Below are 17074 nucleotides of genomic sequence, written 5' to 3' on the forward strand. Positions count from 1 at the left end.
TTCCTTTATATCATTGTACACATGTGACATCAAAAGCTGTAGTAGTCTTCTCAACCAGCAGTGACTAAGCAGAAACTTTGAAAATTCATAACTTTTAAATGGATTGTCTGATGTGTTCTACTAATATTGCTGCATTCACTCAATCCACATGTCTGTAAAGGTGAACTTGTCCTTTAACATCCTGCAGTCTCCAGTTTAACGCTCTCTTTGTCGCTGTCTGAAAAACATGTCTTTGCAATTGCACATGGGAGTCAAAGAACTAGCATTCAAGCAGTTAACAAGGTAATAATGGTTACCAGTCCAAAAACCAACAATCGTACTCTACAGTTGCTGCACTGTACTTTTTTTCTTCTTTTTTTTTTTTTTTTTTTTGGGGGGGGGGGGGGGGGGGGGGCAAATCCATAACTGCGACTAAGTTTTCAATGTCCTGTGCCATATTGTGATTAATTGATCGGTTTGTGAGCGGCTGTGCATATGAGTAAAAATGATTGCGCAAAGTTGGCAAGCAGTTGACAGAGTCAGGTGTACAAACATGGACACACAGGGCTAATGAATGTTTTTTTTTTAAATACAAACACAAGGGGAATTCATTTGCTATTTGTACAGCTTCATCCAACTTTTTTTTTTCACAGAATAGCTAGTTTCTTTTATTGTCTTACATTAACAAAGACTCTTGAGAAAGGAATTATTACAGTCAAAGACAAGATACTGGGGGGAGAGGGGACAGTATTGCCAACCCTATCGATCAAAAGAAGGCTCATTTTTTTTTCTAAAATTTCCTTTATATTTTTCAACATGAAAGAGCTCAACCAGCATTGTGGCATTTGTGGTAAGTACACTCTAATAGCGACATCAACACTGTATAAAGCTTCCTCTTTAATCATCATTCTGGTTTTTTAAGCACAATGTACATTTAACATCCAATATTGCAACCTGCCACAAACCCATGAGCGGAACAAAAAAATAAAGACATACTGAGACACAGAGACCACAGATAATTAACCCGTTGAGGACGAGTTGATTTTGCTATAGCACGCATTTCCCACAGACCCCTGCCGAGGCATACTCAAGAACGGTCTGCAATGGGTTAAAGGGGAGGTGGTGAAGTTCTGGATGACCACACTCTCCCATCGCTTTCCTTGACAAATCTACTTTCCTTCAGTCGCTCATCAGACCTTTTTCCAGGGCCTCCTTTTGTAGGTCCGCAAGTTGCCTAGACGAGGAGAAAACAAACGAAAAATATACTTAACCCTTTGACAATGAGCTTATTTCCTATATAACACGCATTTCCCCATAGACACCTGCCCAAGTTTATTCAGGACTAGTCTTCAATGGGTTAAAGGAGGAAAAAATAATAAGCTACGTGACAAGCAGGGCCGGCGCAGTGTTTTCAAAAGTGTGGGGGCCCACTTCCGGGTTTCATGAGCTAACAAGCAAAAAAAAAAAAAAAAAAAAAAGTCCTCAGCTCATCTCTCCCCGTCCCCGTCCACTTCCGGGTTTCTTCAGCTGACAAGCACAAAAAAAGAAAGAAAAAAAGGTCCTCAGCTCATTCTCTCCTCCCATTTTAGTGCCATTTACGTACTTCCGGGTTGAAAAAAGTGTGGGGGCCTAAAGTGATGACACCTTATGTATTCCTTTGTATGGTGCACAAAAAGTGTGGGGGCCCGTGCCCCCACGGCCCCCACAGCTGCGCCGCCCCTGACAAGAACAACAGCATTCATTTTCTTTTAGTTCTCTCTTTTTTTTCACTGCTTTCCTAGAGAGGGAGAGGGTCATCAGTCAACAACTGACATATCTATAATACAATTAGGGGCCAATAATTAGCTTTTTGCGACTGAGGAAAATACACTGATTTTTGTTGTGCTTCATCTTTGTTTTCTATGAAAAACTGGATTTCAATCGATTGTGGTAACAGATCAGGGAGGTACAAAATATGTGACCCTGCATCACAAAACCAACAAAAAGTCGCCAGACATGGATTTTTAGTTAAGGGCAGATTCTGAAAGTGCGAACTCTAAGCTTTACAATGATGTATAACTCAATTGACATGGACTCTCCTAACCTATCTAAATATTGGAAAGAAAGCGCAGACTCTGGAAAAGTGTGAACCAAGAAAAAAGGCTCTGAAGTACAGGGTCTATCTGTGTATTGAAGTGCTTAATCGTTACCAAACCGTGCTAGCTGTGCGATGAATGGGACAAAAAACAGGATGTTAACCACTGGAGCAACAACAAAGAAGGGATTATCACATTAAGTTGAAATTGAGCATGCTGTATTAACACATTCTGTCCATGATTGATGCCATTTTTCAAAGCAGTAGCATTATCCCTTCAAAAGTTATCAGACTTGAAAGTGAAGAGTGTGAAAAGGATTATCAAGAAATGAAAAGGGACCTCTAAGACATACCTGATCTCACTTCTCTACGAAATAGGGTTGTAGAAAAAATGCTGAAAATGCACTTTCCCATTCATTTTATGATCCCAAACTTAAGAATAATGTAAAATAAGGGTAGCTCTTTCAGAAACTATGAAAAACTCAAGATTGACCTGGTTGACTCGTTCCACCTTTTTTGAGTCCTCACATAAAATCAAGGGGTGCGACTTTTTGTTCGTTTTGTGGTGCACGGTCACATATGAGAGTTCCCAATGACCTGAATAGATATGTTAACTGTATAAGTTTCTGTGGGTAAAAAAATATGGAAACATATGGTTTTTGACTGCTCAATACTTGAATATTTGCATCAAAGGCAGCAGTGAGAGCATTTCTGACTTGTGGAGCAGGTGTCGCTACTAATGCTCTCTTGCCAAACCTGCTGGTAGAAATGAAGAAGTGGTACAGATGGGAATAAAATTTGAAAAAAATAGCCATTTTCATCAATCTCTCCTGCTTCACAATTGCATGGAACAGATGTTCATAACAATGGGAACACAACATTTGATGTACACTTGTATAAAAGCCAATCTCCTCTCTTTAAAAAAACAAGAGACCCGCGGGTCACGCGCTCACCTGAGTATCGCAATTTCACCTTCCATGCATTCTTGCACACTCTTACCCGAGAACATTGGAAACTTTAGGTCTGCATATGGATCCCTCCCCCCCCCCCCCCCCCCTCAACTCGGGGGGGGGGGGGGGGGGGCAGTCCTGGATCTGAATCTGCAATTAACAAATTTGGAACTAAAGTCATCAATGTACAAACTCATGGTATTAACTTTGCTTTATCATTTCTGGTTCTAGAGCAGAAGATTTTAAATATTCCTTAATGTGGGGGGGGGGGGTGGGCCCCCTAGGGGGCCCCCAAGAGGGACATGGTGCCCATTTGAAGGAATTGAGATTCTATCCCCCTAGGGATGCTACCTGCTAAGTTTAGTCAAAATTCATTTTGAGGTTTTCAAGAAGAAGATGAACATGTACAATTCAGGCTCCATTACAACTGTAGGACTTCTCCCCAGCCCTCTCCTGGGTCCTAAGGGCATTGGGGGGGGGGGGGGGGGGGGGGGGGGGAATGAATCCGCCAACCCCATAAACAAACTTGAAACTACAGTCATCAATGTACTTACTCATAGTATCATCTAAGCCCTATCACTTCTGGTTCTAGAGAAGATTTTTAAAGGTTCCTTAATTTTAGGGGGTTTGGCCCCCTAGGGACCCCCAGGTGGGCAATGGTGCCCATTTGAACAAATTGAGATCCTATCCCCCTAGGGATGCTACCTACCAAGTTTGGTGAAAATCAGACATGGCGATCTCAAAGTGAAGATGAAAATGTACAATTTAGGCCCCATTAGGACCCCTCCCCACCCCCTCCCCTGGGTCCCAAGGGGGGCACCCCTGATTCCCCCATGAACAAACTTGAAACTACAGTCATCAATGTACTTACTCATAGTATCATCTAAGCCCTATCACTTCTGGTTCTAGAGAAGAAGATTTTTACAGATTCCTTAATTTTAGGGTGTTTGGGCCCCCCTGGGGGCCCCCCCAGGTGGGCCATGGTGCCCATTTGAACAAATTGAGATCCTATCCCCCTAGGGATGCTACCTGCCAAGTTAGGTGAAAATTGGTCATGGGGTTCTCAAGAAGAAGATGAAAATGTAAAAAGTTTACGCACGACGGACGCCGGACGACGGAGGACGCACAACGCACGACGCACGACGCACGACGGACGCCGGACGAAGAGCGATCGCAATAGCTCACTTGAGCCTTCGGCTCAGGTGAGCTAAAAAGAAGGGATTTTTCAATGAAAGAACAGTTGGCAGGAATGCTAAAAGGAAAGACTTGGTTTGACCTTCAGCGCTTACACTACCAAGGTGATCGATCTGTATTGTATATTTTGAATTTGTATTATGATTCAATTCATAATGTCAGAATGAAGATAAAGTGGCTCCCCCTTCCCCCTCTAGAAAGTAGGCTTCCCCATCGTCCCTCCCCTCCCACCCCCGCCCAATGATGAAATTATAATTAGGACAAAGTGCCTTGCCTAGGGGCACAACAGCTGACTGCTGTAACCAGGGGATTTGAACCATGGACCTTGTTTCAAGAATGATGCTGTTTCTACTTAGACACACAATTTTTCATGCTCAGAATTCATCGTTTCAAAGAGAGAAATTTGAAAGAGAGAAAAAAAATAAAATATAGCAGGGTGACCAAACTGGGCAATCCCTGTACAGAGAGACCTTGGATGCCGCTACCCTTGACCTTTGACCCTTGATCTTACCGTCTGAGCTCGTTGACCTTCAGTCTGAGTTCCTTGTCCGACTGCTTGATGTTGGTGATCACTTGAGACGGGATGAGGATGGACGAAGCGCTCAGCGTCCATCGCAGATAGAGACTTGACCACAAGGCCTGGGGCAGAGAGAGTTAATGGGGAGAATGTTTGTACAGAATACTTCTTACGCCAGTCATCCCTTATTTGAAGACTAGTCCCATGTACTGTAAAACATGATAAGTTCACGGCATGAAATTTTCGCGAATTGGAGCTGGCGGCCTTTTTTGTGGCATGAAACTTTTGCGAATTGCCACTGGCATTCAATGCACATAGTGTAGATGAGAACTTTTGCAGGCACTTTAATTTCGCGAATCTTGGCACTTGCGAAATTCGTGAAATTAAGATGCACGTGAACATTCCTCGTTTTACAATATACTCAGACAGGTGTCTGGGTGAAATGCATGTTATAGCAAAGTCAATTCGTCCTCAATGGGTTAATGATCTTGACAGGCCTGTATCTGTAAAAGCGACATACAGAATGCTACACTCAGTAGTCTTGTATTGCTCTTTAAGGAGGCCATTTAATTTATAGTCCCCTTTTTCAGCTCTGGACACATCACCTTTGAAAGAACAAGAACCAGATACACAAACCTAAATCCTGTTTGACCATTTTGCATACTGGATTTTGAGAACACAACACATTTTCTTGTATCGTGTCAGCATTTCATCCAAGAGCTGACAAGTACCCCATGCAGTGTTAATAATGATTTAGAATGGGCTGATTTTGCTATAACATGCATTTCCCAGTTACCGAGTGTTCTCAGGACTCGTCCTCTATGAGTTAACCCTAACTGCACTGGGGGGGGGGGGGGGGGGGGGGGGGCCTGGGAGGACCCCCCCCCCCTCCATACTTTTGGCGATTGCATCGCGACCGCTGGGAATTTCGGATTCTCGCTTCATGATTTTTTCCCCTGAAGTCTTGCGCACATTTTGATACCACATTTGTCCATATCCGACCTACCTAGGGGGTGTTATGGGCCAATTAGTATGCGCATGTCATTAAAATGGCTAATCGCTGCATATATTTGTGTACAGTTACATACTGTCAATAGACCATGGCTTGCATTACTTTATAAATTTTGCTCAGGAATTGGTTTTCCACTTGGTTCATGCTTCTATATCGTTCTGAAATAAATTGGGCAAAGTTTAGAAACAATGATATACATAAGGAATATAAAACAATAGAAAACATAAGAAATAAAAACAGTACAAAACATAACATTCTGTAAAGTTAATTTCAAAAATGTTTTATGAGTATGGCAAATAACTTGTTTGATTTTTCTCACATTTCTATACTTTTTGTATTCATTGATTTTTCTTATATTTTGCATGCAAAATCACATATAAGCTAATTTTTATCTAAAAAATCATAAATTTACATAAATTTGCATAAATCATACTTCAAGTTTACAATATCAGGGACATTAGAATACAGTTGAAAAGTATGGTAGTGCCCATGGGTACTGTAAAAGGATAATTTTACTTCCAGTTTCATTTTAGTACGTCATACATTTCAAAAGTATGCAAAAATTCATAAGTAGTAAATTTGCATATTAATAGTTTATGCAAATCTGCTGTACTCATAAGAATAGATAAGAATTGATTTATTTCACATTTGGGAAACATTATTCTTCATTATTACACAGTTTTCATGTAATTTTGTACTTGTTTAGGCTGAAATTATGAAAATATCCCCCAAATGCATAAAATACGCATTATGAATAATTAATTAGCTAATTATGCAAAAAAATTGCATAATTGATTAACATAAATTACACCATCAGATTCAGCACGCAAAGATCTATCAGCATGCAAATTTTCAAGTTCATCGGACATTGCGTTTCCAAGATTAATGGGGGGGGCCTCCCAGGCCCCCCCCCCCCCCCCTCCAGTATTTTCATGGAGCCAAATAGCCCAGTACAGTAAGGGGACTGTAAGTGGATGGATAAGCCAAAAGAATGCAGCCCCTTTCTCTGTTGAAACTACAAGAGAGGCAACTAGATTGCTGTCAGCATTTAGTAGCAAAATTCACAACTAATAAGAAGGAATTCATTTGAAGAAGAAGCTCACATGCATTTACATTTCACACTGATGGCATATGGAGGTATCTACCAACTGCACTGGTTAAAGTGACGGCATGAATTATGCCAAATTATAAAATGGGTTCAAGAATGTAGCCAATTGGAAGCGCTGAAATGAGTCACGTGTGCGTGCATTAATTTCTTAGTAAATGCACGGCGGGGGCCTGACGTACGTCACAATGTTTACACTAGCAGTGCGCACTCAATCAGTTGTTACAAGTGCGTCACGCGCTACTATACGCGCTGTCAATCCTGTAAACAACTTCTAGTTCGGGCTGCCACAACAGCCCGCGGCCTTTCTTGTGCATAACACGTGGCGTACGTATACTCTTATACGTACATACAGTACTTATGTGCGGGATTTCCGAGTGCGACGTGCGTAAATGTTTGGGACGAACATCTTCGGACATCTTGACTTTTGAGCGAGTGCTACATGTAGCTGACTGGTATTGACCCACAAAGGTACGTGAATAATGCTGTTAGTTTTCGACCCATTTTATAAAACAAATGATGCACAGGATTATTTCGTGGCGTTAGTGAAGGTGCGGCTCACTCTCGAGTATTGACAACGGTTGCAAACATGCACTCGGCTGCGCCTCGTGCATGTCGCACCATTGTCAATACTCTCAAGCGCGCCGCACCTTCACTAACACACTCTATCCTGTGCATCATTTGTATAGTAATGTTGTGTCTTCTCAGCTCTCTCCCAGCTCATAATTATGAAATCATTGTCACAGATCTCAAAAGGCTCTCGAGCTGTCCTCTGCATTGGCTAATGCTGTGTTTATCGTACCATATTTCTGATGGTCAAGGCAGCAATGTTTCAGGGCACCATGGACAGAACAGGATTGACATGAGACAACACAGTGAGATGGGATAGGCAAACACGAATGGTTATAATTGCCTTGGATGCTGTGTCAGATTTTTAAACAGTTAAAAAATATGCAACGGCCGTCTCAATGCTAATGAGGGGGGCCTTGTATGTTGTAATTAAATGAGGTCTATGCAACAGGACATGATAGCACGTACGTAATACACTGTAGGCCATAACGAAATTTGGAGGCAGTAGCCGCAGTACATAGTGGGACACGATGAAAAATATTGATAGTCTAGCCTGACCAGACGCCATGAGAACAGCGTCTGATAGCTGTCTATGTTCACCGGGGTGAGGACTGGGTCGAACAAGACTAGAATACAGTGGGGGGGGGGGGGGGGGGGGGGGGGGAACGGGAAACATGTCTCATCTACCGACGGTGCACTGTTTCAAGCAAACGGGGCTGCCATGGCTGCGGGGAACATGGTGTAATTACTGGATTACTGGCCGGGCACTAACAACAGTGTGAGGGTGCTCTTGAAGAAGATTTATCCTTACCAAACTCTGGGGTGCTACAGAGGGCCAGATGATTGTCTGATTGGGTTGGTACAGGGGGTTGAAGTATGTCTGTAGAATCTTTGGCCTGTTGACATATGTCCTGAGAAGACGAAAAATATATCGTACAGCATTAATGAAAAGACATAAATGTGCAAATAATCTACTAACATTACTTTCCAACAAAAGCAGAATCATACTCATACAAAAGTGAATATCATTATCCTTTTGTTTTGTTTTCTTTTTTAAGCCGTTGGGGATTGGCTGATTTTGCTACAACACACATTTCCCATAGACATCTGCCCGAGTAAACTCAGGACTCATCTTCAACGGGTTAAGAACTTGTTAAGAAAATGTTAATGCTGCAAAGCTCAAAGGCACACAGATTTGGGATTCTGGAGGGCACTGTTGCATGGACCCATGCTTAATACACATCTACCATGTCTGAATGTCCAAATGATACCGATTCATGCAAGCAGTAAGCATGTCCTAAATGATCATCAGAATAATGCCCATCTATTTCATTATTCAGCCATGTGTACTTCTTTCTGGTTCAACCTACTACATACAAATGTACATGTCTCTCTTATCTGGCCAAATTAATTATCCAGAGGCCCGTTGGACCCGACGTGGCCCCAAGGATTAATCACGGCCCTACTGTCATTACAACACTTGATATCCCCGCAGAAGCTACCCCGGTATATTTTTTCCAAGAAAATATATATTTTTTAATCATGCAGCGCTGAGAGAAAATGTTGTCTCAAGGGGGAATATAACTCTAAAGAGACTGTTCAGTCTTATATTAGAGTGATAGACAAGGCCATATCTGTTTCAGATATTATATGGTCTACATAAATACACATTATTTCATTCTTGCCCAGTCAGCAGCCAGTAAAATTTCGGAATTATATTACCTGATGTGACTTCACTCTTTGCAACATAGCAATGGCAATCCTCACTGCATTAGATCATGGGATGGCATTATGACAATCCCTGTCCAGTATCTAAGGCGCACCTGGTAAAGTAGGGACGGCGAGCGACGCGGTGCGACGCTTCTGCAAATTTCTTTCAATTTCCGACGTCAAAGGACACCCAGCGACGGTTAGCGACGGCGTACAGTCACTAGTTTAGACTGCGTGTCGGCGGGCGCCGCCGAGCGTCGCAAAGCGTCGGCTAACTCCCAAGTATACTTGTAAAAGACGAGCCCTCACAAGTGGACCGTTGCATGTACGAAAAGGAGCTTACCTGGTGGCCGTCTCGCTGCGTCCGCGAAATAAGCTCCTTCCCTCTACCCTCCCGATGCGTCCCGATGCGTCTCGAGGCGTCCCTCGTTGAATGGCGACTATTGTTTCGTAATGAATAGAAAACTAAAGTGCTACTACTAGTGCTAAGCGGAGAAGCCATCGGCAATCCAGGATTTGGGGCCACGCACTGTTTTGACATGAAAATTACACTTACTGATACATGTGCAAAATAATTAATGTATTTTAGGTTACAGAAATGAATTGTGACATGATTCAACTCCTCAGCAATGCAACTGCGAACCAAATTCGGCAATTAGTATTGAGGAGGAAATGCCATAAATATACTATTGCTTGATGCTTTAAAAAATCGCGAGTTTACCGTTTAATTCGCGCTACTCGCTCGCTACTCATACGAATCTCCGATACGCGTGCGTGTACGTAGTGCAGCGTCCGAGTATACTTGGGCACACAATCTGCGCCCTGGGCTTGAGATGAAATTTTATGAAGCACAGCTGTGACTTGTGAGAGCTAAAACATCAAATGCAAGTCCCCGTACCGTACGTAAATTTTCATTTAAACGCAAGGAAGTTCATTGCTAAAAGGAAGCGTGATTCCGTATAGGCAAATATCGAACGCAACCTTCGCTAATCAAATGGAATAGAAAGTGCTACATATTACTAGCAGACGAAGCGGAGAAGCCATCAGCAATAGAACAGGGTTTGGGGCTACGCACTGTTTTGACCTGAAAATTACACTTACTGATTTTCTAGGTTACAGAAATGAAGTCTGACATGATTCAGTTCCTCAGCAGTGCAGTTTCGAACCAAATTCGGCATTAAGTATGAAGGTAGAATTGCTGCCCGATGCTTACAAAAATCGCGAATTTACTGTTTCGCGCTACTCGTTCGCTACAACTCCCGATATCGTTCCGAAAATCCCCGATACGCATAAAGTATTGTGTTATAATATAGCGTGTGGTATAGTGCACATAATCTAAGCACTGAGCTTGGGAAATTTCAGTAGTTGTGAGAGGTAAAGCATCAACACATGCAAGTTCCCGCCCGAGAGCGACAAGCAAGTTCATTGCTAAGCGGACGCTCGATTTCGTAGGGAAAATATCGAACGCAACCTTGACGAATCCAATGCCAATTTGCGTTTGTTTCTAATTCAACGCACAGTTTCAGGCAAAACTGTATTACTTATTTGCAGTTGCAAGTCAAATCTCTCACAGGGCCAGCGAGCCCTGTCAGTCCTAACAACTTTTTAGGCACGACGGACATCCACTCGTTGGTATCTATTCCAGAATGCGTTCGGAATACTTAGTACCTTTTATCTCAGTGGCATGCACTCGAGAATGCGCGCATTCTATACCCATTCCGGCCGTCGCCTGGGAATGCTCAGCTTAACAGGGCCTAGAAATAAGCCGGGCATTCCGGAATGAAACTGAGAATGCATCAACAATAAGGGTGACTTTGTCTAATCTCTCTATTGTCTGTTAAAACCTAACGGTAACACTACCAACAGGATTAATTTACCAGGGTTCACAACCTTTGTCTTCTAGCATGCATTCCATCAGCCCCACGCTTTCACCAATGAGGTGCATTTTGTATACGTACAGCCGCTACTAGCTCACCGTTTTGCTTCCTTCGCTAGCTCTCAACGATCGAACATGTGGCTGGATCTCTAGCTGGCCTGGTATTGCGAAGGTACCAAGGTAGTCTTTATACAGGCATGCTAGATTTCGAATTTTCTATCAAAGGACATTTAATTCAGTTTTCGCCGAGAAGGAATAAATCAATCCTTTTGCATGGCTACGTGAACATTTATGATATCAGGGAGGTGAGGTCTGTTCGCTATATGCTTTTTTTTTAGGCGAAAAGAAAGACAAAACAGTATCATATGACGTTTACAGGAACTCAAAAGGGGCTTTTACTCAAGACTAGTGCTAGAGACATGTCCCTGGCTCACTCCCACTCCCAGGCCAGACTGTCTAATTGATATCTACACGTGGTTTACAACAAGGATGGGGTGTGAAGGAATGCATACGCGCATTCCTTTGCTGGCAGGCAACACTAACTTATTGATTGATCCACTCTGCTTTCATGGAAATTTCCACAAGCTTGGCATGGCTGGGGCATAGGTATCATTCCCATTTATTCAGCTAGCACATGTTCCTTTGTTTGTTTGTTTTAGTTTTAGTTTAGTTTAGTTTTTGTTTTTGTATTGTACCGAACTTCTTCTTTGTCGGGTGGGCTGGGGAGAGGAAAGATCAAAGTGAGCTGAGAGGGAATGAGACAGGGAGAGGGGAATCAAAAGGAGGAATCGTCTGCTGAGCATGTTGTCTCCTATACTTTTGCACAGTTCCATAAATTGTCCTCAAATGCCGATCATGTGAAATTAACCGGATTTGGATCAAACAGAATTGAACTGATATGAATAATAATATGAAAATCAGTGCTGTTGCTACAATACAAACGCATTCTACGTCACTACGAATGATTACAAGTTACTGATCTTATACTGCAGGACCTATAATGTATTACAAAGCGTTTTTAAAGCGACAGGGCTGTTATGAAATTACAGACCAGCGTGGCTAACGAGCTACCCTCACAACCATGAAGCAAACGGGCAAATTACAGATAGGAAAATTATTCGACATGTATTCTAGCATGTTCCGGAGCTGCATGTTATTGCTATTTACTTTCGAACGTAAAAGCAAACATGTGACATTTATTTTATCGTCGTACGGAGTTGAATATCATCGTTATTAATTTCCGAAAGTTAAAGGAAATATTCCACATTTATTTTAGCATCTTCCGGGGCCGAATGTTATTGCTATTTACTTTCGAACATAAAAGCAAACATCCGGCATTTATTTTACCATCGTCCGGAGTGGAATATCATTATTATTCATTTCCCAACGTCAAAGCAAACGTGCGATATTTATTTCAGCATCTTCCACAGCCGAATGATACCCTTATTCATTTCCCAACGCAAAACCAAATACTCGACATTAATTTTAGCACCGTACGGAGCTGAATCTTACTGTTATTCATTTCCAAAAAGTATAAGAAAACATCCGACATTTATTTTAGTATCATACAAAGTCAAATATTACCGTTATTTATATCCCAAAATTAAAAACAAATATTCGACATCTATTTTAGCATCTTTCGGCGGTAAATGTTATTGCTACAGATTCGAACATAAAAGCAAACATCAGATATTTATTTCATCGTCGTACGGAGTTGAATTTTATTGTTATTCATTTCCGAACGTCAAAGGGATCATTCGACATTTATTTTAGCATCTTCCGGAGCTGACTGTTATTGCTATTTACTTTCGAACGTAAAAGCAAACATGCGACATTTATTTCAGCATCTACCAGAGCCGAATGTTATCTTTATTCATTTCCGAACGCAAAATCAGATATCTGACATAAATTTTAGCACCTTAGGAAGCTAAATCTTACTGTAGTCATTTCCAGAAGTATAAGCAAACACCCGATATTAATTTTAGTATCATAAAGTCGAATATTACCGTTATTCATTTCTCGAAAATAAAAACAAAATATCCGACATTTATTTTAGCATCTTATGGAGTCGATTGTTAGCGCTGTTCATTTCCAAAAGTATAAAGGCAAACATCCGACTTTTCTTGGTGGCCCGATCGGTCCACCAAAATCTTCATACAGTTTGTATATGAAATTCTGGTGCCCGACGTGCGTTTTTTGATGGCCCCGGGCCACCGCTAGTATCGAGACCTGACGGTATACCTGGTAGGTACCTCCTAGCAACAGGGTTGGCGTCTCAATCTGGCAAGAAAAAATACGAATGTATCGAACTGCGGTACGAAACGCAATTTTAGGCGACGAGTATTATATCGTAAAAAAACAAAATAACCAACATACCAATACAGAAAATCGAATAAAAACAAAATCTCTGTGTTAGAAATCAGTTTCCAGAGACACTTTGACTCATTTTTTTTTCACACTGAAACACAACGTGTATAATGGCGCGACTTTTCTTTCTCACAACGCAACAGGGCGGCGTGTAGTTCTTTTGAAGGTCAAAGACAATAGTAGAGGTGCACGAGGCCGCTATCATTCTTCGTGAATGAATGGTTTCAGTATAACGCGTCTGCATTCTCGGACGCATTCCGGACGCCTTGAATAGAGGATTTTATAATCCCCATTCTCGGAATACGACGGAATGCCTCTATTCACAAGGCTGAGGGGAGTAACAATAGGGCATTCTCAGTGCAGGCAGAATGCGTGGACCGGGAATGAAGTAGAGTATGCCTGCATGCCGGACGCATTCTGGATTACCAGCGACTGGATGTCCGTCGCCACAGCATACACACATCACATTTTATTTTGCTTTCTGCTTAAATGTGCGTCATCATGCGTCCCGAGGAGTCCCTCTCTGAATGGCGACTGCTGTTTTTTAATGAATAGAAAGCGCTTAACTGTACTGGCAAACAAAGAAGAGAAGATTAATCATTATCTTACAATGTCTTAATGAAGCGTAAAGTTACTCTAAATACTACGGATTTGGAAGTAAAACGTGATTCGTTTTCTTCTCTTAAATGCGTTCTTTGAGACCTTCAGCAAATTGTGATAGTCCCTTACGTGCTACTAAGTAGGTTATAGCTCGTTATTCCGAAGGTTCGTTATTCCCGAATTTCATTTTCGGATTAACGAATCTCCGGAATAACGCCACAAATGTTCGGATTAACGAACGTCTAGATATAGGGAATTTGCGTATTTCGGATCAACGAACCTTCGGAATAACGAACCTTCAGAATAGCGAACCTTCTGAATTTTGAATTGATTTGATTTGATTCATTTCATTCTCATTTTCATTTTTTTCTTTCATTCCACAAAACATAACACAAACTAAATCTCAAATTCAATCATAAGCATAATTATATATATTACAAAGTATAACAATCAATGGTAATCAACAAACTTGCAAAGATATGCACACATACTGGAATTACAAAGTTATGTTTGAAGGATAAAAAAAATGAGAACTGAGGGGTCCACTAAAAAGCATTGCTTGTAGATTGTGGACCACTCTAAAATATCTTCAAAAATACTTGTTGTAAGTACAAGTACATGTACATAATACAGAAATAAGACAAAATGAAACAAAGAACAGAGACACAACAACATGGCATGACTAAACTGAGGGGGATACGATTGAAAGGAATACCCTTAGCAAAAAAAACACACACACACACACACACACACACACATTTAAGGGAAGAAGGGAAAGAAAGAAATAAAGAGAGTGCCTGCACGCTGGACAGAGAAACGGAAAAGGGGATTGTGGAAGTATTTCGGACAGCTGGTGACTGCACGCAGCTGTGGAAAAGTTAAGGATATAAAATGCCGAATTTCTTTATACACTTATATACTTTATAATGCCATTCTTTACTTTATAATGAATAACGAACAGCACCCACTAAGTACAGTTGTATTTAGTGGCAAGTATAGATACGAGGCCGATTGTAGTCATCATCATGAAGCATACTAACGTAGTATTTAATCTTCCAGCGCGCGTTGGTGCGTTGTTTGTAATTCTTGGTAAAACCATTGTTTTCAAAGAGAGAACATCATCTTGCTGATATAGATCTGCTCTACAAAGCTGTCACATTCATGACAGCAGTTTTAAATTCTGTATTAAACCTATGTCATTAAACTTTTCGTCTAAATTTCGTCTTTATATACACACTGATTAAATACGAAAAGGTTTAAAATGTTCATCAAAGAAGGGGGTCTGGACATTCACATGTTGGCATCAGTGACTGTTCATTCATCACGATTTATTTTTCTCTGTCCATTCACGAATCAACAGTATCATCATTCATCTAGTATTAAGACAAAAAAGTAATGTATATAGATAGGGAACATAACTGCATCACCAATAAAATGTTATTATCGATGTGTATCACAACATACCTTGGTACCAGCGCTCACACTCGTGTTCATTCGTTTGTTTTGGTTTTCATAAAATTCATTCTTTCCTATCTTGGTGGTACCTTATAAGCAGCCGTTGGGTTTGCAATTCCCTCGTCGATTGAACGTCGACGGACTCTTCGATAATTTTCAGCGTCGATTACTAACTTACCTTAACACCCACAGACACGCACGACAGCTTTCAAAGTCCCTTGGCTGTAAACTTGGAGAGGTGCTCACATGGACTGTTATCTCGGTGTCGTAACATGCCGAAACACAAATTCCCTATGCCTAGAGGTTCGTTAATCCGAAAATGAAAAAGGGTCTGTTAATCGGAACATTTTGTGGCGTTATTTCGAAGTTTCGTTATTTCGAAGGTTGTTCATTCGAAAATTAAATAAGGTTCGACCGCATACAATCCGTTCGTGTTTTTCCCCTTATTTTTTTTTCCTTTGCTGGTAATGAACATTTAGTTTTAACTTAACGAAGGTGAGGTGTATGTATTTTTCCCATCATTCATGGGAAGAGAAGAAGAGTGAAAGAGGGAGAAATGAAATCAGACGGAGGACACGTAGCTCAACAAGCTGTCTTTTACACCAGCATCAGTAATATCATTACCATCACTCAGATCATTTGGCCCTTTTCGTATCAAAATTAGGAACACGACCACCATCATCACTCGAGATAACACTTAAGCAAACTAATCACAAAGTACCAACAACCTCTCAGACAACAACACAAACACTACAAAATATCACACAGCACACCGAAGAGGCTGGGATCGAACTTCCTTCGAAATATGCAGTACTACAGCAAATTGGAGAAATCGCCGTTACGAAAATACATGTGCAGTAACCGAGACGGGTGCTGTTCGTTATTCCGAAGGTTCGCTATTCCGAAGGTTCGTTATTCCGAAGGGTCGTTAATCAGACGCAGACACGCAAATTCCCTATACCTAGAGGTTCGTTAATCCGAAAATGAAAAAGGTTCGTTAATCCGAAAGTTTGTGGCGTTATTCCGAAGGTTCGTTACTCCGAAGATTGGTTAATCCGAATCTGAAATTCGGAACAATGAACCTTCGGAATAACAAATCTTAGGAATAAAGAGCCTTCGGAATAACGAACCTTCGGAATAACGAGCTGTAACCAGAGAGACACCTGAAAGAATTTTTACATACCGGTACTTCGAAACAAAGGGAACGAATAAAGTGACATTAAACAAAAGAAATCGTACCAAACGAGGTATGAGAAACAGAGGAAATAAAACAATGAGTAAAGGCCCTCGCCGAAGTTTGCAGCAGCGAACACCACGCGAAAATTATACAAAGTCAACACGTGGCAACTCGCTATGACGAGATCTTGAGACAGACATATTTTGTTCTTTGTAATCTTTATCAGTACACAATAAACAATACAAAACAGAAAATGAATTCGTTGGGACCGGAGAAATTAGTTTGTTATATCGGGTATTATTTTGTTACATCAGGATCTCCTATGCCTAATCGAGTTTCCACGGGACACTGGAAACAAAGTTCGAACGCTTTTTCACATGCACAAAATACATGCAAGAACAATTATCGCAGGAGCAAATGTGTTATCATCCAGTTCATTCCCAAAAATCTTCTTTTTTTTCAATCACAAAATAATTGTCCCGAAACGA

At 41.2% G+C, this 17074-nt stretch overlaps 1 protein-coding gene across 1 annotated transcript; it reads right to left on the reverse strand.

The window, feature by feature from the left end:
* Window positions 1–880: 880 nt before the first annotated feature.
* LOC139716824 (myotubularin-related protein 9-like) lies at window positions 881–9191 on the reverse strand. Its single transcript, XM_071628357.1, has 4 exons — window positions 9169–9191; window positions 8213–8312; window positions 4709–4836; window positions 881–1213 (listed from the first exon to the last, which is right to left on the reverse strand). Exons 1-4 carry the CDS (start codon window positions 9189–9191, stop codon window positions 1159–1161), a joined length of 306 nt encoding a protein of 101 aa, XP_071484458.1. The 3' UTR covers window positions 881–1158.
* Window positions 9192–17074: the final 7883 nt, after the last annotated feature.

Source organism: Diadema antillarum, unplaced genomic scaffold (genome assembly GCF_040938485.1).
Source record: "Diadema antillarum isolate AM-2024a unplaced genomic scaffold, OU_Dant_1.0 scf00000070, whole genome shotgun sequence".
NCBI classification, from domain to species: Eukaryota; Metazoa; Echinodermata; class Echinoidea; order Diadematoida; family Diadematidae; genus Diadema; species Diadema antillarum.